The sequence below is a fragment of the Chelonia mydas genome, chromosome 3 (assembly GCF_015237465.2).
Source record: "Chelonia mydas isolate rCheMyd1 chromosome 3, rCheMyd1.pri.v2, whole genome shotgun sequence".
NCBI lineage: Eukaryota > Metazoa > Chordata > Testudines > Cheloniidae > Chelonia > Chelonia mydas.
The window spans coordinates 154,629,553-154,653,465 of NC_057851.1; the positions used below are offsets into that span (position 1 = coordinate 154,629,553).

Here is a 23,913-nt window from a genome sequence, read left to right on the forward strand (position 1 = left end):
GAGAACAGGCATTTGCATTACACTTTTGTAGCTAGTATTACAAGGTATTTACGTGCCAGATATGCTAAACATTTGTATGTCCCTTCATATGTCAGCCACCATTCCAGAGGACATGCTTCCATGCCGATGACACTCGTTAAAAAAAAATGCGTTAATTACATTTGTGACTGAACCCCTTGGGGGGAGAATTGTATGTCCCCTGCTCTGTTTTACCCACATTCTGCCATATAGTTCATGTTATAACAGTTTCGGATGATGACGCGGCATATGTTGTTCATTTTAAGAATACTTTCACTGCAGATTTCACAAAACACAAAGAAGGTACCAATGTGAGATTTCTAAAGATAGCTACAGCACTCGACCCAGGGTTTAAGAATCTGAAGTGCCTTCCAAAATCTGAGAGGGACAAGGTGTGGAGCATGCTTTCAGAAGTCTTAGAAGAGCAACACTCCGATGCAGAAACTACAGATCCTGAAACACCAAAAAAGAAAATCAACCTTCTGCTGGTGGGATCTGACTCAGATAATGAAAATGAACATCCGCTGGTCCGCACTGCTTTGGATTGTTATTGAACAGAACCCATCATCAGCATGGACACATGTCTCCTAGAATGGTGGTTGAAGCATGAAGGGACATATGAATCTTTAGTGCATCTGGCACGTAAATATCTTGTGATACTGGCTACATCAGTCCCATGCTCTTTTGAAAATGAGGCCCTGCATGAAGTGCGTGCAATCTTGTAAAACAGCAGTTTGAAATAAGGGCAGCAGTGAGGATTTTCTTTTCCCTTTCAAAAATGAATGCTGGAAGAAAAAAAGAAGAAAAGAAAAAGAAAAGTGGACAGTGAGTGTTAGACTTTCAACAAAGAATGGAATGCAAAATATTTTTTTACAAACATGAACTCGAAGGCTGTATGCCTGATTTGTCAGGCGAGCATCGCAGTGTTCAAGGAGTACAGTTTGAATTGCCATTTTTCAACAAAACATCCTAATTATGGCAGCAATTTAACAACTGAGGAATGGGCAAGAAAAGCGTAGAAACTTGCCACGAACTTAAAAGCTCAGCTAAACATTTGTGCAACAGGCTACAGTTCAGGAAGCCACCTCAAAGGCAAGTTATGTTCTGGCGTTTGAAATCGCTAAACAAAATAAGCCTTCTGCTGAAAGAATGCATGATTGATGTTGCTGGCATGCTATGACCGGACTACCAAAACAAATTTGAGAACATTAGTTTGTCACAGACAATTGTTACTCGCTGTGTAGAAGTGATTGATGAACATTTGGCTTCTGAGTTGAACAAGAAAGCCCAGGGCTTTACGTTGTTTTCGTTAGCTCTCAATGACAGCACTGACATTAAGGACACAGCACAATTATTGATTTTTTTTGTCAGAAGAATTGATGACAAATTTGAAATCACAGAGGAATTTTTATCAATGGAATCAATGAAAGGCACAGCTAAGGGATCGGATTTATATGAGAGGGTGTCTGGCTCTTGAACATCTGAAGCTCCCCTGGAGTAAACTGGCAAACGTAACCACAGATGGATCGCCAAATTTAATTGGGAAAAACATAGGACTTTTAAAAAGAATTCAGGACAAAGTAAAAGAAGATGACCCTGATAAAGAGGTGATTTTTCTGCATTGTATTATACATCAGGAGGGCCTCTGCAAAAATGTCCTGGACATCGATCATGTTGTTCACACAATAGTGAAAATAGTGAATTACATAAGAGCAAGGGGACTTAATCATTGGCAATTTATTTCCCTTCTTGAAGACACTGATGCCGAACACCAGGACTTACTTTATCATTCAAAGAAAAGGAGTACTTGTGGCACCTTAGAGACTAACCAATTTATCATACAAATGTCCACTGGCTCAGCCTAGAAAAGGAATTGCAGCAATTTGGGAGTTCAGAGATAAAAGTCGCATTTTTCTGGAGATGCAGGGGAAAGCAAATGATTTCTCTGAATTAAAGAATTCAAACTGGGTGAGCGACCTTGCTTTTGGTGGGGATATCTTGGCACATTTAAATGAACTTAATGTGAAACTGCAAGGAAAGAATGTGTTTGTACACGAATTGTATTCTAGTGTGACAGTTTTCAAAGTCAAGTTAGTCTTGTTTTCAAAACAAATTAAGGACAAAGTGTTCGCTCACTTTCCAACACTGAAATACTTGGAAGTTTCGCCGGAGCAGACAGAAAAGTACAGCAAAATGTTGAGTGACTTGCACGGAGCATTTTCTTGTTGATTCTCTGACTTTGAGAAGATAGAGAAGACGCTGGAGCTGGTGTCATGCCCACTGTCATTTGACTACGAGAGACCACCGCAAGAATTACAAGTGGAGCTCATTGATCTCCATTGCAATTTCAACTTGAAGGAAAAGAACAATTGAGAAAAACTGTATGAGTTTTATGTCCCCTTGAGTGAAACAAAGTTCCCAAATATCTGCAAAGTGTCACAGAAAATCCTTGTTTTGTTCGGCTGTGTGTGCAAACAAACATTTTCCTTGTTGAATTACAACAAATCTGCTTTGCATTATATTCAGCAGTAATGCAAGAAACCTACAGGCCTGTATCCTGTAAGACATTAGCTTTAGCAAGTTAGCATAAGGCTTGAGGCCTATGAACCTTGAACAGATAAGCTTTGCATAGATAAACGGCCCAACGGAAAACCCAAAGTATTTGGGGTGCTGAAAATAGAGTTTAAGGGGAAGTTCTGACCACAGGTACATGAATCAACCACAGAAGTGTCCTGGCAAAGAACTGACGTACATAACAGGTACATGAAATACACCTAAGTCTAGCCTGCTTGCTCGCCTATATATCTTTTCTTATAAGTTTCTTATTTTCTTATGGGTTTGATTATTTGTTTTATTATTATAGCTTTACATTAGAGTATATTTTGGCTGTAACACAAGGGACCTGCAGGCCACGTCCTATATGTTGAGCTAAGACAAAGTTAGCGTACATAAGTTTAGGACCTTTCACCTAGATCAGTGGTTCTCAAACTTTTGTACTGATGACCCCTTTCACATAGCAAGCCTCTGAGTGTGATCCCCCTTATAAATTAAAAACACTTTTAAATATATTTAACACCATTATAATTGCTGTAGGCAAAACAGGGCTTGGGGGAGGGAGGCTGACAGCTTGCGACCCCCCATGTAATAACCTCGTGACACCCTGAGGGGTCCTGACCCCCAGTTTGAGAGCCCCTGACCTAGATAGATGGTGATAAGCTAAAGCATAAGGTCCGTGTATGGCTGTGACCTTTAACATAGAGGATGCATTAAAGCAGGTTGGCATAAGGGCTTTCCTAAGTTCATACCCTTTTAAACTAAACAGGTACATCACAATTTGGAACTTGGAAAGAACCAAAATAGCCAGTTAGGACAGAAATAACAAATGTGATACCTAATCACAAAAGGGCCATGGTATCAAATTGATGCATATGATAATAAGTTGAGATCATTGATATACTAAGCTATAGAAAAAAGACACTCCAACGTTAGTAAGGTGAGGAAATACAAATAAGGAAGGGGAAAATCCCTTACAACAATGCATCAAACATAGCGGCGGCAACGTAACATATTATAAAAGTGGCATCCCAGCCTAGGGGCAGTAGAGAGAGAGAGATGTAGTCCTTGGGAGGTGCCAGAATGATGGCCACTGGTGATGATGGGGAAGATGATGTTATACTTATAAGAAGCACACAGGATCTTTTATAAGAGAGAAGGCAAATACGCCATATTTATTGAGAATACAAAAGTTAGCATATGCTTTTCAGTCACACACACATACACATCATGCAAACAGTCCTGCCAGTTGATGTTTTTATAATTACCAGTCTGTTGTAGCTCGAGTCAATCTAATGGCCAGTTAGATTGAGGAGCTGGGCTCTGTCGATCGCAATCCGATGCTCCGAGGTTTTGGCAGGACTGAACCCAGAGTTTCATGGCAAAACACTCCAGCTTTATACTTGTAAATTCCCATTTGAGTCCATGAATTTTGCAATGTCATCCTGTAATCATTAGGCCTTAAGTGGTAGTAATCTTGGGGTTTTCCACTGTTATCATTTGATGAAAAGAAAAGGAGTACTTGTGGCACCTTAGAGACTAACAAATTTATTTGAGCATCCGATGAAGTGAGCTGTAGCTCACGAAAGCTTATGCTCAAATAAACTTGTTAGTCCCTAAGGTGCCACAAGTACTCCTTTTCTTTTTGCGAATACAGACTAACACGGCTGCTACTCTGAAACCTATCATTTGATGGTTATTGTCAGGCTTCCCATCATTATCTCCTATTTGTTGCCTTGCCTGCCGGGGTGGTTGCCTCACCTCTGAGGCCATCAATGCTGCTAACATGTTTAGCATCGGATACAATGGATGTTTTCTGATTGTCTCCTGGTGTTTCCAAGTCTCTCACTTTTCTTGACGATCTGGACACCTTATCTTTTCCTGATGCATGCATTCCTCATTCACACAAACAATCTCTCACAGAGAAGACAGCAGTATTTTATATTCAGTAGAATACATTGTAAATTAAACTTCACTTAAATCTTGTGGTCAAAACAGTTTACATTTTTCAGAGTAGCAGCCGTGTTAGTCTGTATCGGCAAAAAGAAAAGGAGTACTTGTGGCACCTTAGAGACTTTAGAGAATTTATTTGAGCATAAGCTTTCGTGAACTACAGCTCACTTCATCGGATGCATGCAGTGGAAAATACAGTGGGGAGATTTTATATACACAGAGAACATGAAACAATGGGTGTTACCATACACACTGTAACGAGAGTGATCAGGTAAGGTGAGCTATTACCAGCTATTACCAGGAGAGAAAATAAACCTTTTGTAGTGATAATCAAGGTGGGCCATTTCCAGCAGTTTACATTGTGGCTCAGGCCTTTAACATTCCTTTAATCTAATTAACACAGACACAATACAAGATCCTGTCTTTTACTCACTAAACCTTAAACCAAAGAAATGACTAGAGGGAAGTTTATAATGCATATAGGAAACAAGATCCCAGTCTCAGAGGGTCATTCCTTTCTGTTATTCAGAAAGGGTGGCTGGCAGAATTAATTCAAAGTTTACATCAATTTTTATAGTACAGTTATAAAATCCTGTCCCTACAGTGATGGTGATGAGAAAGATGATGGCTAACATTTCAGGTTGTTCTACAGGAGATGGTATGAGTATATGGATGTGCAGATGTACATTCTGTAGTATCTCTATCTATTTTACTAAGTTGGGGTGTTTGTGACTTTGTTAAATGTATTAAACTATATTTGTAAATATAAAAGAGTTCCTATAGTGTGAGTGTTGTAACTGTACACATCGGGGTTCCCAACTATATAATAATTTGAATAATACTGGCCTTGATCTTGGGGCAAGAACCTGGCAACCCTCAAAGTGATAACTGGGGATTCTTAAGTAATCAATATAATTAATACATAAGCTAAAGGTCAGGCAACAAGATGCACATCTCTCTCCCTCCTAACCAGGGTTTTTCCAGGCTGCGCGTTTCCCTGCCTATGCTGTGATATCAACAGCAAGCTAGACTGCCTCTCTCTAGAAATCCCCAGGAAAACCAGTCAGTACTGTTTGTCCCATCAATACTGTCTGTCCCAAAAGTCCATTGTTGTCTCCCCCAGTCTGAAGTTCATAACATTTCCTACAGTTTACAATAATACATAAACTTTGTAGTCAATACAGAGGATTCCAAAGATACTTAAACTTAATTCAATAAAGTTTGTAAAGATATTGCAGAAAATTGTCATATCTGTCACAATTCAGATCCCCTCTTTGTAGCACACATACAGTGTGAAAACCCCTAATTGTGATCTTTCACTCCTTTACAAGACCCTGTTAGGGATCTTAAATAGCACAAAGAACCCTGATAGGGCATTCTCCATAGGTGGACTTCACTCTTCCTGTAGACAGAAAGCAACATTACTCTCTCCTTGTGTCCGATGAAGTGGGCTGTAGCCCACAAAAGCTTATGCTCAAATAAATTTGTTAGTCTGTAAGGTGCCACAAGTACTCCTGTTCTCTCTCCTTTCTGGGGTTTAAAAAATAAAAATCTGATCATTTGTCCAGGCCTGATGCATAGAAAAGTTTACTGATCCTGCAAGCGTTTGTATTGTTCTTTCCCAAGAATTTTTTTGTCCAGGCACCTCAATATCTGTGCTACTGTTAACTACGTAAAAACTCCTTAATTTCACAAATGTAATGTTAATATTTGAGCCTGTCATAAATATAAAGGGAAGGGTAACCACCTTTCTGTATACCATGCTATAAAATCCCTCCTGGCCAGAGGCAAAGTCCTTTTACCTGTAAAGAGTTAAGAAGCTCAGGTAACCTGGCTGGCACCTGACCCAAAATGACCAATGAGGGGACAAGATACTTTCAAATCTGGAGGGGGGGAAAAGGCTTTTGTCTGTCTGCGCGATACCTTTGCCGGGAACAGATCAATGATGCAAGCCCTCCAACTCCTGTAAAATTAGTAAGTAATCTAGCTAGAAAATTCATTAGGTTTTCTTTGTTTTGGCTTGTAAAATTGCTGTGCTGGAGGAAATGTTTATTCCTGTTTTTGTGTCTTTTTGTGACTTAAGGTTTTGCCTAGAGGGATTCTCTATGTTTTGAATCCGACTGTCTGTAAGATTAACTTCCATTCTGATCTTACAGAGTTGTTCTCTTATCTTTTTTTTGTTCTTCTAATAAAGTTCTGTTTTTTAAGAATCTGACTGGGTTTTTTTGGGTCTTAAAAATCCAAGGCTGGTCTGTGCTCATCTTGTTTATTCTCAAGTCTCCCCAGGAAAGGGAGTGTAAGGGCTTGGGGGGATATTTTGGGGAAATAGGAGCTCCAAGTGGTCCTTTCCCTGATTGTTTGTTAAATCACTTGGTGGTGGCAGCGTTTACCTAATCCAAGGGCAAAGACTTTGTGCCTTGGGGAATTTTTAACCTAAGCTGGTAGAAATAAGTTTAGGGGACCTTTCATGCTGGTCCCCACATCTGTACTCTAGAGTTCAGAGTGGGGAAGGAACCCTGACATAGCCTAATCTGTAATTCCTTCTCCCAACATCTGGAAGACTGTTAGAGGTCCAGGCTGCCAGCACAAGCCTTTTTCTGATTTCACATTCAAGAGAAGCGCCTACGACCTAATGAAGTTAAGTGGAGAAGCTCTTAGACTTCATTATTTTTAAATATGATATTCTTCCTTCCTTAACTCCAGAGGGCTGATGTAGTTCTTCCTGAATGTGGAAAAAGGAAATGATTGTGTTTTTTGGTGGAATGAGTTTTGTATGGCTAACTTTTAATAACATTTTAACTAAAAAGTTAGATGACACCCATATTTTAAAATAATTTTTTTCTGATTATTGTTCTGTTTCCCTCCACCCACACTTCCATTACTGCATTATTTGCTAGCCGTCCTACTGTACACATGAAATCCTAGAGCTATAGATTAATGTTTTATACTTCTTAAAAACTGGGAGTTACACACATTCAAGTGTTACACAATATTGGTTCTACCTGTAATGTTTCTCAACATAGTGGCCACTCCAGTCAAGTCAGAATTGAAATTGGGAAATGATTATTTTATCCTCAGGTATATGTCTTTATTCTTGTTATATTCTTCCCATTAATTTCCATTTAAGAATTAATGTAGTCAGTTACTGCTGCAGAACCTTTTTCTCATGTTTCCTGTTTCAGTCTAAGGAAATGACTAATTAAAAACACAGTTATAACTTGATGTGTGCATAACTTGTCTTGATGAGAGCACAGTCTCTGGTACTATGACATTAGAACTGATGCAGAAATTATATTCAGGAGAACAGTGTAATAGTAGTGGCATAAAGACAGCTATAATATTTTTGAGGAACTATAAACTGGGTAATATGTAACCCTATCTTTAAGTCCATAAGAAATAGGGGTGGAAATTCTCTGCTGCAGTGTAGAGCTTACAGCACAAGAGTGGGAGTTGCATGGTATACGTTAAATTGGAGGTTCTGCCACTGACTTTCTGGAGGACTTGGGAAGTCACTCCTTGCAGTGTTTCAGTTTCCCTGTAATGTAAAACTTCACATAGATGTTGTAATAGCTTAAGTAATATGCATATCGAAATTTGATCTGTTCAGATGGAAGGCAGTATAAAAATGTGAACTATTACTCTATTTGGGTCATTGTAATGTAATACAATACATATTCAGGTATGGATTTTTAACACAAATCTGGACACTGTACAAACTTTCACAAAATTAATCCAGAATGGCCAAGAAATTATTACTCCAAACCAACAAACAAAATAAGTAAAAGGTAAACCAAAACATGAGAGATGTTAGGGGAGAGGGAGAGAAAAGAAGGAAAATTTGTCAAAAATTATCTGACTCAAATGGAAAGAACCTGCGTCTAGTCTTGCAGCCAATCAACAGGAGTCTAGCAGACATATCTAAGGAGAGATTTCCACAAACGAGATTCCCAGATGAAAAAAGGCATTACCCCTGCTCTGATCCAGTTGAACGTGGGGATAAAGAGCATGAACAACTGTACAAATTGCTACCATCTTGGAACTACATAGGGGAAAAGATGATCACTGAAGTATGGTCATAGAGCATTGTTTGCAAGTACAAAAATTAGAAAACATATCGCCAAATGTTTTCCTAGTCCAAGACATTTGGTCTGCTCCTCTTTTCCTACGAATATCAAAAGCAGCTCAGACTTGTCCTTGGCGTTCAGCCATGCACCTTTCATCCTCACTCCAGAGGAGCTGCTTTCAAAGTTGTATTGAAGCACTAAATTATTAATAGTTTAAACATAAATGTAAAAATAATTCATTATTCAATCATAGTGACAGGGACCCTGGACCCTGAAGAGACCCTAAAAGGCATCTCAGGTGGAGCAAACTGCATGGGAAGCCATTCATAAAGCTTTAACACATTTTCCATTTTGTTTTCTGACTTCTCCTCCAGTCTGAGACTTTTGGAACATAATGAACAATAAGGAGAAAGATATAGGGAAGAAGAGATAAATAGGATAGAAGGACACGGTTTCCCCAAATAACATAGCTAAACTATTTAGGAATCACCACTTGGGACATTTTCCTGCCAAAAGGTGGCTTCTGCAGAGGAATGAAAACCAGCCTATAGTGTTTTTCATAATGGGATAGATGGATGAACTTGGTGGCAGCTTTACAGATTTTCTGTGGTGGTTTGCTGCATTGTTGTCTCACGATATCGTTGTGGAGAGTGTTGAATAGATTCTGATCCCTTCTGGGACCTGCTTATCCTCAGCTGTGTACTTTTCAGTAATGCTGAGCCTAAGCCACCTGCCACTTGTAGAAGATTTAGAAGTTTTCAGGTTCAGACTTTTTGTTTTAATTTAGCACAGTAATCAGCTGAGAATTGGGCCCCATTGTGCTAGGACTGTCCAAATATAGAATAAGAGATAGATCCTGCCCCAAAGTATCAGAGGGGAAGTGGGGTTTTTTTACCCATGAAAGCTTATGCCTAAATAAATCTGTTAGTCTTTAAGGTGCCACTGGACTCCTCTATGTTCCTGCCCCAAAGACAAAAAGCAGAAAAAAAGATATATAACACACAAGCAGTGAACAATATAGTGACTATAAATGGCATGGTAGTTCCACATTTATTTTCTTTTGTTATTTAAATCATTTCTATGGGATTATATTAGCAGGGGCTTAGTTAGCAGAAAAGATGAAGGAAGAGAGTGGGCAGGAGAGGTTGACGAAATCAGCCAGTAAGCACAGGTGATGCAATGTTCAGAGTTAAAACTGGAGAAAACAGGCCAATGACATCATCAGTGGTCAATAGTCCTGTCTGAATGGGTTTTATGTACAGTAACTCCTCACTTAACGTCATCCCGGTTAACGATGTTTGGTCCCTGACATATTAGAGAATATACTCCTTTAGAGTCCTCCAATGTTCCCTTATAATGTTGTTTGGCTCCCCCCGTTCTGCCTGCCCAGCGCTCCTGCCAGGGAGTGGAGTGGGGGAGCGGGGGCTTGCCCTGTTCCACCCTCCTGGCATTCCATCTGGGGAGCAGGCAAGCCCCCGCTCCCCCACCCCACTCCCTGGCTGGAACGCACAGTGGGCAGAGCAGGGACAAGCCCCTGCACCCCAACCCTGCTACACCCCGTCTCAATCAACCTTCACAATCATCATTGGTGAGTACAGTATTAAATTTTTTAAAATTATTTAAAACTTGTACTGTATATGTATACAATGTCTTTTGTCTGGCAAATAGAATTTCCCTGTAACCTAACCCCGGCCCATTTACATTAATTCTTGTGGTGAAACTGGATTTGCTTAACATCATTTTGCTTAAAGTTGAATTTTTCAAGAACATAACTAGGATGTTAAGTGAGGAGTTACTGTAGTTGTTTTCCCGGGTTCAGTCTGTGGCTGGCTCTTCCCTGTAGTTTCTTTCCCAAAAGTCATATGGCTGGAGAAAAAGAGGACACCATTTGGGTCCTAGTGCCCTGGGAAGGGCTGGTGTCCTCTGAACAGTGCTGCGTTTAGGGAGTGCTAGGGTGCAGGGTGAAATTAAACTGAAAGAAGATGTTTTCCTGAGCTGGTTGGTATATTTTAATTGCAGGTCTCACATGGTAAACCCTGTTATGAACAGAAGCCTTAGAGAGGAAAGAGCACTCACCTCCCTTGATTGGTGAAAAGGGAAAAGCACTGTCATCGAGATCTTCATTTGCATAAGATAGCTACCCACAATTCCTTTTGTGACACTTGGGGAGTCACCATGACTATATACAAACTTGGATTTTGGGGAACAGGGGTAGTGGTCTCCCAGACTGAAGAGGTCCTTTCCAAGTACTTAAGGTTTTGTTCATAAATCTGGAGTATTTTGACTTCCTTTCTATGGGAAGAGATGGTGCTGATTGAGGATTTAGTAGTGAGAGAAGACAGCAATAGAGCTGAGTAGTTTTCAGTGAAGTTCTATCTTCCCAGCCCCCTAAAGATGAACCACTCAACTAGGTTAGGTGATGGTTCCTCCACGCAAGCATCTCTCTTGGGGCTACAGACAGATCTGCATAAAGACACTTGGACTGGTGCTGCTCACTGATCCAAAGTATGAGTGGGGTTTTATGGGTGGGTGAGATGGTGCATTCTCAGCACTATTACCTGTGGGATGTTTTCATCAATGGGGGGGAAGGGAGGGCTATTTTATTTTTTATTTGCATATATATTTTTCTGCTGTGTTTTTCCCAAATGTGATTGTGTACCCTTTCTCCAGTGGTTTTCAAACTATTTAGGCTACATCCCCCTTTCCAAATTATGTAGTCTACTGTATACTCCTGTTGTCAAAAGTTTGAGGGCTTTATAGTTTTGAAAATGCAGTAAAACTTTCTAGTTACAAGACATGTTTTCAAAGAGCTCATGTCTATCATTTAGCTTATAATTAGATTTTACAAATCCTAATAGTAGAAACATTTTCCTGACATTAAATTTTAAAAACTATTTTTTAAAATATTCCTATGTAGTGTTGATTGTGAACCCAAATACAAACATTCTTTATCTCTTTGCAAACTGAAGATATGTTCCTTATCCTGGGGCTTTATCTGAGAGGCAGTTTGGAAAATTCTATTTCCCAAGGTATTGTATTCATGATTAACACAATCAGATAGCTTGAGCATAGAAGATATTTGCATTCCTTGATCCCTGATGCACATAGTGCTATTAAACATTTCAATGTTGTAGTAAAAAGAAAAGGAGTACTTGTGGCACCTTAGAGACTAACCAATGTATTAATTTATAAGGTGCCACAAGTACTCTTTTTCTTTTTGCAAATACAGACTAACACGGCTGTTATTCTGAATGTTGTAGTAGTCACGTTGGTCCCAGGATGCGAGAGAGGTGAGGTAATATCTTTTATTGGACCAGCTTCCCTTGGTGGAAGGGACAAGCTTTTGAGCACCTCAGAGGTCTTCCTCAGCTCTAGAGAAGGTAACCATCTGTAGCTCGAAAGCTTGTCAATATTATCTCCCCTACCTTCTCTCTCTCTCGTATCCTGGGACCAACATGGCTATAAAAACATTGTTATTAAAAGCTTTCATGTTTCAAGGTCACAAGGCAAATAAATGGAAAAACAGTCAGTATCATCTTTATAAAGCAAGCACTAAGGCAGAGTTGCTTGAAAAATTCTAGCAGCCCCACTGACTTATGTGTATGAATCAGCAAAGGTAGTGTGGCTGTTGCCCTAGCTGACTTTCTTCTTCTGAGTAAATTCTTTATTAGCTAAAGTTGTTACATTCTCCCCTCTCCAAAGGATCATTTTCCAGCATAGACACTTAATCCCAGTATGCTTCCTAGAGCAAATCTACTTTCACTATACGCTTTACAAAAGTGATTCTTTAGAGGTCTTCAAATGCAAATGAAGCTCTGAAGCAATGAACACAAAAGCCTGGTAAGGGCTTATTTAAAACCACGACTGCATATTATCACTAAGGTAAAATGGTGGTTCCCTTCTCACTTGAAAATTTATCCTATCAACTTTGGCGTCCTAGCTCAAATGTTGATTTTGGAAAAAGCTGGTGAGCCTATTTCAGCAGAAAGAGGAGAAATTTGCCTCTCAATAGTTATTGGAGAGGTGATGAGTTCTCTCTGCTTTAAGTCAGAATGTCACCTATTTCAGAATTTTCCAGTCAGGCCTCTCATAGTGGTAGAGAATATTGTCTTCAGAATTTATATATTAAGAACCACAATTTCTCCAAACTGGAAGTGCCAGATGGATGTATTTTAAGGTCAGGCTTATTAACAAGTCCAGTCTAGTGAAGAAATACACATCACAAAAAGAACAGGAGTACTTGTGGCACCTTAGAGACTAACCAATTTATTTGAGCATAAGCTTTCGTGAGCTACAGCTCACTTCATCGGATGCATACTGTGGAAAGTATAGAAGATCTTTTTATACACACAAAGCATGAAAAAATGGGTGTTTACCAGTACAAAAGGTTTTCTCTCCTCCCACCCCACTCTCCTGCTGGTAATAGCTTATCTAAAGTGATCACTCTCCTTACAATGTGTATGATAATCAAGGTGGGCTATTTCCAGCACAAATCCAGGGTTTAACAAGAACGTCTGGCGGGGGGGGTAGGAAAAAACAAGGGGAAATAGGTTACCTTGCATAATGACTTAGCCACTCCCAGTCTCTATTCAAGCCTAAGTTAATTGTATCCAATTTGCAAATGAATTCCAATTCAACAGTCTCTCGCTGGAGTCTGGTTTTGAAGTTTTTTTGTTGTAATATCGCAACTTTCATGTCTGTAATCACGTGACCAGAGAGATTGAAGTGTTCTCCGACTGGTTTATGAATGTTATAATTCTTGACATCTGATTTGTGTCCATTTATTCTTTTACGTAGAGACTGTCCAGTTTGACCAGTGTACATGGCAGAGGGGCATTGCTGGCACATGATGGCATATATCACATTGGTGGATGTGCAGGTGAACGAGCCTCTGATATTGTGGCTGATGTTATTAGGCCCTGTGATGGTGTCCCCTGAATAGATATGTGGGCACAGTTGGCAACGGGCTTTGTTGCAAGGATAGGTTCCTGGGTTAGTGGTTCTGTTGTGTGGTATGTGGTTGCTGGTGAGTATTTGCTTCAGGTTGGGGGGGCTGTCTGTAGGCAAGGACTGGCCTGTCTCCCAAGATTTGTGAGAGTGTTGGGTCATCCTTCAGGATAGGTTGTAGATCCTTAATAATGCGTTGGAGGGGTTTTAGTTGGGGGCTGAAGGTGACGGCTAGTGGCGTTCTGTTATTTTCTTTGTTAGGCCTATCCTGTAGTAGGTGACTTCTGGGAACTCTTCTGGCTCCATCAATCTGTTTCTTCACTGCCGCAGGTGGGTATTGTAGTTGTAAGAATGCTTGATAGAGATCTTGTAGGTGTTTGTCTCTGTCTGAGGGGTTGGAGCAAATGCGGTTGTATCGCAGAGCTTGTCTGTAGACAATGGATCGTGTGGTGTGGTCAGGGTGAAAGCTGGAGGCATGTAGGTAGGAATAGCGGTCAGTAGGTTTCCGCTATAGGGTGGTGTTTATGTGACCATCGCAAATGGAATTCATTTGCAAATTGGATACAATTAACTTAGGCTTGAATAGAGACTGGGAGTGGCTAAGTCATTATGCAAGGTAACCTATTTCCCCTTGTTTTTTCCTACCCTCCCCCCCAGACATTCTTGTTAAACCCTGGCTTTGTGCTGGAAATAGCCCACCTTGATTATCATACACATTGTAAGGAGAGTGATCACTTTAGATAAGCTATTACCAACAGGAGAGTGGGTTTGTGTTGGGGGGGGGGGGGGAAACCTGGATTTGTGCTGGAATTGGCCCAACTTGATTATCATACACATTGTAAGGAGAGTGATTACTTTAGATAAGCTATTACCAGCAGGAGAGTGGGGTGGGGGGGGAGAGAAAACCTTTTGTACTGGTAAACACCCATTTTTTCATGCTTTGTGTGTATAAAAAGATCTTCTATACTTTCCACAGTAGGCATCCAATGAAGTGAGCTGTAGCTCACGAAAGCTTATGCTCAAATAAATTGGTTAGTCTCTAAGGTGCCACAAGTACTCCTTTTCTTTTTGAGAATACAGACTAACATGGCTCTTACTCTGAAACACATCACAAAATGTATATCTTATTAGTATGAGAAGCAAGGGAATATTGGTATATAGAGAGATCTCATAAAGAGATTGTACTAGTTTAACTAGGAATAAAACCAGTCAGCACCAAATTAAGCCACATTGACATTAGTTGTAAATACATTTAAGTCTCCACACAGACATTTGCACCAGTTTAAATTATATTAACTGATTTTTTACTTAAAACAGTCCAAATTATATGTGTGTGTGTAGAAACCAGCCCATATTGACTCATGCTGAAGAGAAATTCCTTTGAATTAAATAATACTTATCTATTCAATGTGTGTGCTTATCCAGATGGTTAAGATTGCTGTTTTATCAGAGCAAACTCCACTGCACTGATACTTTAGTCCTGGTGACAACATTCCTTTCATTTGAACCTACCTATCTACCCAACTACAAGTGTGTTCAGTTGATCCCGTACTTATCCAAATATATTGTTGCTCAAGCACTATGGATAATTAGGATTCTGCAGCAGCTAGATAATGCAAAAGTTTGAAAAGATGGTGTTAATGTCTTTAAATTTATTTTACATGGTATCTAACGTGATGATTTGTTTGAGAATTACATGTAAAATTAAGACTAATGTTTCAGTGGAGTACAACCATCACCCAAACAATATGGATGTTTTACAGTATTTTTATATCTTTAAAAATACAAATCTTACAGAATCTGGATATGAACTGCTAAGGAATGCAGCTGGTTCCTCACTGCTATTTAATCCTTCGCCACTCATCCACATTTAACTTTGATACCTAAAACTTGCAGAATTGAAAAAATGAAGAAATTACATTTAAAATAAAAAGTTAAAGTGAAGGAATGAACAGGGCTATTCTAGTGTTAGGTGATAAAGAAGAATTCCAGATAGATTAAAAAATAATATCCATAAAAAGGTCAAAACATTACTAGAGATTATAAAATGTCATTTCTTATTCAAGGAATTAGTGTGTAACAACCTAGTAATATTTTGACCTTTGTGTATGCTTTTGCAGAGTTAAATTTGGGTATGCTGTATGAGGCTAGGTCTACACTCGGAGCAGTTTGCTAGCGACAGCTGTACCAGTATAGTAAAGCAATACAAGAGTGAATAGATCTTATACCAGCAAAATCGTGCTTTTGCTAGTATAGCTTACTCCAGTTCCGTCTGAGCAGAATAAGCAATACAGGTAAAAGTGTAGTTGTTGGTATAAATTGCATCTACACTAGGAGCTTTTGCCACCACAACTATGTCAGTCAGTAATCATACCTAATCAGGCCCCTGATCTACATACCTATTGCAACAAAACTTTTAATATATACCTAGCATGGGTTAGGTGGGGTGAACTAGTGGTTAGGTATTATGTGGCAGTGGAGAATAGGCTGCATCCTTTAGTGGTTATTTCATGTCAATTTAACGTTTCTTTTTTTAAAAAAAGGTGTAAGATTTGTATATAAAAAAACCCCCCAACTACAGCTGTTTCATGGCATCAGCTAGACTCCATTAAAACATTAGCTCTTGAGTTTGAAAATTTTATTTTTTTTAAAAGGCATATCAGATTAAATGAGGTTGGTAGATCAGGTTTGTAGGACAGGAACTTCATTATCAGGTCTTTTATGATGTATCTTAATAGCAAGGCTTCCCATCTGAAGACTTGAGCAAGTCTGTATATGTTGGGTGGCAGCTTTTACCCACATTGAAACAGAGTGCTTGATTTCATAGATAGAAAATTGTATGAGTGTAAAATTTTAATATTGATCAGGCTCTCTACATTTCCTTGTCTTTCTCCCAATTTTCTAGTCTACTCTTCCATGCCCCCTGCACCACTCATCTCTTCACGCAACATGCCCTGCTGTTACCTGTTCCTCCATCTTTCCTCCCTCCCTCAGGTAACACAATTGAGTCAGTAACAGATCAATTTATATTTATAACCTTGTTCTGTTCATGCACTCTGCATGAATTTCTGGCTCCAGTTCTAGCCATAACTAACAGGAAAAAAAAACCCAATGTGATCCATCTTTTCCCTTTAAAGTTCATTTCGCTGTGCACTGCCATTCTCCACCTCGGCTGACAAACAGGGACTCTCTTCATGACGGCCCTGAAAACCCAGTAAGAAATGAAGGTTAAATTTCCATCAGGAGGAAAACACAAATAGCTCATCACTTTTGTCTTTTTTTGTTTTTAAACAGTAACGTTTGTTTCCCGGCTCCTACTAGCTTCCAGAAGGCCAGGCAAGTGTTTGCTAGGTCTTTGCTCTTCAGGGCTTCCTTGATCAGCATGCCACTGCTCATTACAACTCTGCTTTAGTTAACCACTTTCTCAGTACATGGAGTTCCAACGTGTTTGGTTGTATCTCTTTGGAAAACTACGATGAACTCTTTCCCCACCTCCCTATAAAAAGTAATAAAAGGCACTATTCCACAGACCCAATCATAACAAATATGGAGTGTGTACACCATACCATTTTGAAGAGACAAGCCAAAACAAACTACTTTCAGAAGTGAATTTCAGGCACATTTGACACAATGTAACTTTAGAACTCCTCTGATTTTTACGAAACTTCCCCAGACACACACTAGTCTGGAATAAGGTGCATCATGGAGTTTCTGGAAGAGTGGTGTCTTTTGGGGAAAGTTATGGTGTGTGTTAAACTGAGTAATTACAAAATTTGTAATTTTCAAATAGGAAACTTGCTTCAACTTTAAAAAGCACCTACCTTCTCTTCATAAAGTCACTATATCTATAGTTCTAAAAAAGCTACTCCATGAAAATCTGAGGACTACACTGCCTTCAGTTTCCTTCTACTCTGAACAGGTGATTGTAACCCTATTAGAATTCTTTGAGGGTGTCAACAAACATGTGGCGGAGAAGGGTGATCCACTTGATATAGCGTACTTGGATTTTCCAGAAAGCATTTGACAAGGTCTCTCACCAAAGGCTCTTAAGGAAACAGTCATAGGATCAGAGGGAAGGTGCTCTCATGGATCAGTAACTGGTTTAAAGATAGGAAACAAAGGGTAGGAATAAATGGTCCCAGCAGGGTCCCTCAACCATCCCTACTGGGACATGTGCTAGTCACTCTTTTTCCAGTTATTATTGAATATGTTGAAAAGTGAAGTGGCAAACTTTACAGATAACTACCCTGAATAATTTTGTTAAGTCCAAAGCTGACTGCAAAGAGATCCAGGGGATCTCACAAAACTGGTGACTGGGCAACAAAATAAAGTTTGGCATTGACAAGTGATTAGTAATGCACACTGGAAAAAATAGTCTCAACTACACATCTATAATGATGGGTTTTAAATTAGCTATTACCATTCAAGAAGGCTCTTGAAGTCACCATGAATAGTTCTCTGAAAACTTCAGTTCAATGTGCAGCAGCAGTTAAAGATGCTAACAGAATGGTATAAACTATTAAGAAAGGGATAGAAAATGAGAGAAAATATCATAATGCCACTATATAAATCCTGGTATGTCCCCCACCTTGAATACTGTGTCTAGTTCTAGTCACCCCATCTCAAAAAGGATATAGAGGAACCCGAAAAGGTTCAGAGAACGGCAACAAAGATGATCAAGGGTATGGAACAGCTTGGATACAAAGAGAGACTACAAAAATGCAGCTGGTTAGCTTAGAAAAGAGATGAGGAAGGGGGAATATGACAGAGGTCTAATGAATCGTGAATGGTGTGGAAAAAGTGAATAGAGAAGTGGTATTTACCCTTTCCCACAATACCAAAACCAGGGGTTACCTGATGAAATTAATAGGCAGCAGGCTTAATACAAACAAGAGGAATACTCTTTCACACAACCACAGTTAACCTGAGGAACTCATTGCCCTGGGATGTTGTGATAGCCAAAAGTATAACTCTATTAAAAATAGAACAAGATAAATTCATGGAGGATAGGTCCATCAAAGGCTATTCACCAGGATGGTCAAGGATGCAACCCCATGCTCAGAGCTACCCTAAACGTCTGACTACCAGAAGCCAGGAGGGGAAGAAAGAGGTGAATCACACTATCTGCTCTATTCTTTGCATTCCTCCTAAAGTTCACTGTCAGAGACAGAATAATGGACTAGATGGACAGGTCTGACCCACTACGGCTGTTCTTATGTTCTTAGATACCTAATGACTAAGAAACCTGAAAGAAATTGAGAATTAGAGTAATATATGCAAATATTTAGCTATTGTATAACACTCACCTCATGAGAGTCTGTATTAACCTGGCCACTGCTCACCTGTGTTGCAGGTTTCTCCTTAAGCAGTGCTGAGTTAAATAAGTTGGAATGAAGCTAAGAAGCTTGATAATATCTGAGAATTACACAATTCTTGTTTTCAGGATAAGTCTTTCAGGGGAATATTTCATAGCATGATTTGACTTGGGAGAGGAAGTACATTAGCTTGCTGGTATTGTTTATACCTGAAGAAAAAATTTGCTAAAGAGAATTATTATGCAATATATTTGGTTTTCAGTAATATCCAAATGCATGCTACTGCAGACTTAATAGCAGAAAAATATAACTGCACTTCATAAAAATGCAATTTTTAGTTACAAAGCTTTTGGCCTTTTCTAGACTTGAGAAGAATGATTCACAACTAATGCCAGTTCCACCCTTAAAAGTTTTGGTGGCATAGTTATGTTGGTTAAGGGTGGGATTTTTTGTGCTTTGTTTTAATAATTTATCTATGCTGGCAAAAGCCCCCCTGTAGATGTAGTCATACTGGCAAGAGTGCTTCTGCTGGTATGACTGCATCTATACCAGGAGGGTTTTGTCAGTATAGCTATACTGGGAAAACTCATATAACCTTGTTTACACTAAGAATACCTCCTCTGTACTTCGTTTAATTCAGCATCAGCAACAAGGTATTAGTGAAAGAAGTTATTTTACAAGAACAATTATTTACCATTTATACCAAGTGATTAAATGTTTATAGTAAGCTTCCTGATCAGGTAAGACTTAAATTTATTCCATCTACACAAAATTTACCTCAACATTATTTTCCTTCATTATTATTCATTAATGTACATAAACGTGATGCAAAACTATCTGTTAAACAGGGATCCATGGGTAACAACGACCTACTGCATAGGCATATCATCAATGGATTCAACTCGGCACTGCTCCTGATTTTAGTTAGCATAATGTTAATGGCTAATCAGCTTGAAACTCCTATTAGTTTCAGAAAAAGCTGTGCAATTTATGACAGGAAAGGGCAGAAGAAACTAAAACTAGTGAAACCTTAAACTAATGCATATGAACAAGCCTATTCAAGGAATGCAATTACTGTATAGGCTCTTTAATTGTGGTTAAATCTTTCTAAACAAGAACCTGTTAAAGGAATAAGCCCATTAAACGAATTAAAGCATGTGTACCAAGTCATAATGCATAGAGTAGAGTAATTAAACCTGTTAAATGATGATCAGGCTAATTTTTGTTATAACAAAAATCATTTTAGAAATGAAAGAACATTCAAGTGTTTTGCTGACAACTGTTTCTCCAAAAGGCCATTCTCCTATAACAGTGTTATAGTTCAAAAACCAAGTTCTACAGACTAAGAACAGCTAAAAGAAAGGCATCTGCTATTAAAATTTGTTCCAGATTGATATGTGAATGTTTACCCATTGCTAATACGTTTTGTTTAAGGAAACAACCCACTGTAAAATCTCTTTGAACTAGCAAAACAAGTTTATTTAAAAATTAAACACTCTGCCAAAAACTAGACATTAAGTTGTAATGGTATGTTTCACGGGAAACACTTGATATGAGCTAAATGTGTTTAAGAAGTAAAACCTAGGATTAATAAAATTTAAATAAAAAGTGAACTATCACAAAAGAGTTGACAGAACAAAATCTGATTTCTGTTTGGTTAATTTGAATACAAGAACCACGTTGTGTGGACAGGCATAGAAGATATAATAGTGTTGAACTTGCACTTTAACCCATGGTACTTCCCAAAACCTTAAACTACCACCAGTAAGTGGCATTTTTCAGTGCGATGCCCAAATTTAATTCCACCTAAACCGAAGGCAACAGTTGATTAAAAGAAAACATAAGTCGAATGATAAAGCTACATAGTTTAGTACATTAAAATAAAACAAGGACAGTGATATTTGTATAAGGTTCCAAAAATATACAACTGGAAAAAAATAATCACTGTACACAACAACTCTGAGGTTGTTAAAGTGACCAATCAAAAGACTGAACAGTGCAAGACATGCTTTTCCAGTTACAAGCTCAAAACAGAAGTGCAAAAGAAATTAAAGCTTTTTTGTCTGAAGTGATTTACCTTTTAGGATAAGGAAAGCTAGAATATAGTTAAGTATTACAGAGAGCTCTTTTCCACAACATGAAATAGTTTAATTTTTTTTCATAATACAATGTTTCACTCAAACTGTGTCCCACTAAGCCTGTTTTGTTAAAGGAACAGATAACTTTTGTCCAATAGTTGTTTCATTTTGGCCTATGAACCAGAGGACCCATAGTCAAAAACAGCTGAATTCTCAAGCTTTGGCTTAGCTAGAGTACCTGCAATCTACAGGTAGTGGAAGCAGCAAGTAGGCTTGCTTAAATACACTTTCCTTTCCTGCAACTGGTTGACAAGTGGTCTCAAGACCTCCTCACTGTCAGAAAGCAGCTGTGCTGAAAGCAGATGCTAAGTTATGGCTGAGGACTAAGAAATTGCTCTACAACTCTGGGAAAGTAGAGGTTTAAGAGCAACTCCAGGCAAGTGCTTTTAGCGAGCTGACTAAGCAATGCATGCAGCTATTCATGCAACTGTAGAATATGGCTCCAGAGACTTAGAACTAGGGTGTGTGTATGTGGAAACTGGATAGAAGTCCCTTGCTCATAAGTTTACAAAAATATATAGCCAATACTGTAGCATAAGAAGTCACTTTTACTCGTTACATAGATTCCAAAAAGTAGTAACTACTTTTCAGACATTCCAGACAAGGTCACTTGTAACAAAAAAGTCAACTTTTTTAAACAAGATTTAAAAAGTAGGTCTTTTCTTCAAGTGAACAGGACATCTGTTTGTACGCTTAACTTTCTAATCAGTCAAGACTGGATTTATTTAAGATCTCTTATGTGAATATATGCATAACACAAATAAGTTTACTTTAACACATATCATCTGCACAGAAAAAAGGTTAACTCTTCAAAACATGATAGAGCAGGTCTGGTTAGTACAAATCTATTGCAAATTATAAAGATCCTGTGCATTAGGCCCACCCAGACAGAAGCAGAGGGAAAAAAGTCTCAACAATGAGAGAAAGTTACTGTTCAAGTCTATGTGGTGTTTTGAAGAGCCAGCAGCCTAAATGACACCATGCTGCTAATCACAGTATCCAGACAAGCAAATCTGCTTGGGCTACTAAAGCAGTGTAATCTTCTGGAGGTGTCATTTACTCCAAAGTTATTTTCTGTTTCGAAGGCGTTTGGATTTCCTAGGAGAGTCTATGGATTCAACTGCCTTTCTCCGTTTCCTAAGGGACTCCTCATTTGAACCAGAACCTGAAGAACTTCCTACTGCACTTTCCATTACTTCTCTCAGTTTGCGTTCAAGCTCAGCCAATCGGGCATTCTGTTCACCTATGATTTGGGTTTGCTCTAGCAGTTTCTGGTCTTGGTCTTGGAGCTGTTTCTGTTGTTCTTGCACTTTGGTGCGAAGCTCTGAAATTTCCCGCCTTAGAACAGTCACACCTGCACCATTCGTTTTGACTTGCTGCTGGAGTTTGGTGACTTCCTGCCTTGAAGGGTTTTGCTTGGAGAATAGTTGCATTGTTGTTAGGGCTGCAGAAGGACCTGGAACTTCAGAAAAAGTGATTTAAGATTATTTTTTCTGCATTGTGTTTAAAGAAAATGTATCAAACTGTGCCCCAGTTTACACCCTCTGTTCAATTCTGTTGACCAATCCAGAATCTGAGTAATTAGTGGTTTGTAAAATTGTGAACATATAAATAGTATTTACAGATACTCAATATATAGTAAATGAATAAGACTTTATAATGGTTTATAATGATTTTACAATGGTTTGCACATGATATGAGTCAGGGCACAATTAAGTCCAATGTTTCAGGTTTTAAGAGGTCAAAGCATAAGCGATTTTCAACTTCCTGAATAAAGAAAAACTATTTTTTGCCTAAAATATGAATATTAGATTATGTTCTAAACCATTACATTAAGATATCAAAGGTGTGACATGCACAAAGCCAAAAAATTAGACATCACTTTGACTAGACTTACTGCAGGACATACAGTAGACCAGTGGTTCTCAAAGCCGGTCCGCCGCTTGTTCAGGGAAAGCCCGGGCCGGGCCGGGCCGGTTTGTTTACCTGCCGCATCTGCAGGTTCGGCCAATCGCGGCTCCCACTGGCCAATGGGAGCTGCGGGAAGGGCGGTAGGTAAACAAACCGGTCTGGCCCGGCAGGGGCTTTCCCTGAACAAGCGGTGGACCGGCTTTGAGAACCACTGCAGTAGATCACCCATTGGATATCTGTGCAATACCAAGGAATTAATTGTATGATCCAAAGATAACTCAACTTAATTCTGAATTTTTTTGTGTTTGTCAGCTTGACGCAATGTTTGAGTTTCTTTAAAAAAGTGACAGTTAAGAGGAAAATCATGAAAATTCAGTAGCCACCATTGAGTGTGCACAATCTATTCTTTCAAGTCCTCCAGGACTCAAGAAACTTGAAGTAATTTTTTTCAACAACAACTACTGTAAATTGACGTGATAGAGCTATTACAATCATGTAAGTTTTGTTTAAACATTTTAAAGCAGTATTTCACCCTTTTGGAAAGGATACGCAAGCCTAGAACAACTCAAATGCATCAATCCATATGAATGACTTTACCTATGTTACTATAGAGATAGGGCAAATCTTGAAAAAGGCAGCATAGCCTGAACAAAGGAGTTTCAATTTCATTGTGGGAAGAGAACTGAATCCTTAAGCACCAAGTGTTGTTACAACATCACAGCATTGTGGAGGTATGGGGAGATAGGACACATTGATGTAGCCTACTATGTTTTTTGAGCCATGGGGACTTGTGCTATGTTCCAATCTGCTGCTCATGCCATTAGTGGGTGCTGTTCATTCCACTTCTCCCACACACTTGCTAGCAGAGACTCTCAGTAGAAGTCTCATCTTTGTTCAAGTTAAGGCCAGAAGGGACCGCTGTAATCTATTCTGACCTCCTGCACTACATGAACTATAGAATTTAAATTAGATTCCTCTGTCAACCAAAACCTTCTGTTTGAACTACAGCATAGA

The 23,913-nt window shown here is 39.0% G+C and overlaps 1 protein-coding gene across 1 annotated transcript in view; it reads right to left on the reverse strand.

Moving 5' to 3' along the window:
- Window positions 1-20,703: 20,703 nt before the first annotated feature.
- Window positions 20,704-23,913, reverse strand: part of FBXO28 (F-box protein 28) — a 32,249-nt gene continuing 29,039 nt past the window's right edge. The window contains exon 5 of the mRNA XM_037895656.2: window positions 20,704-22,450. Within this exon, the coding sequence (XP_037751584.1) occupies window positions 22,056-22,450 (395 nt within the window). The 3' untranslated portion in view covers window positions 20,704-22,055. The remainder of the gene's footprint in view (window positions 22,451-23,913) is intronic.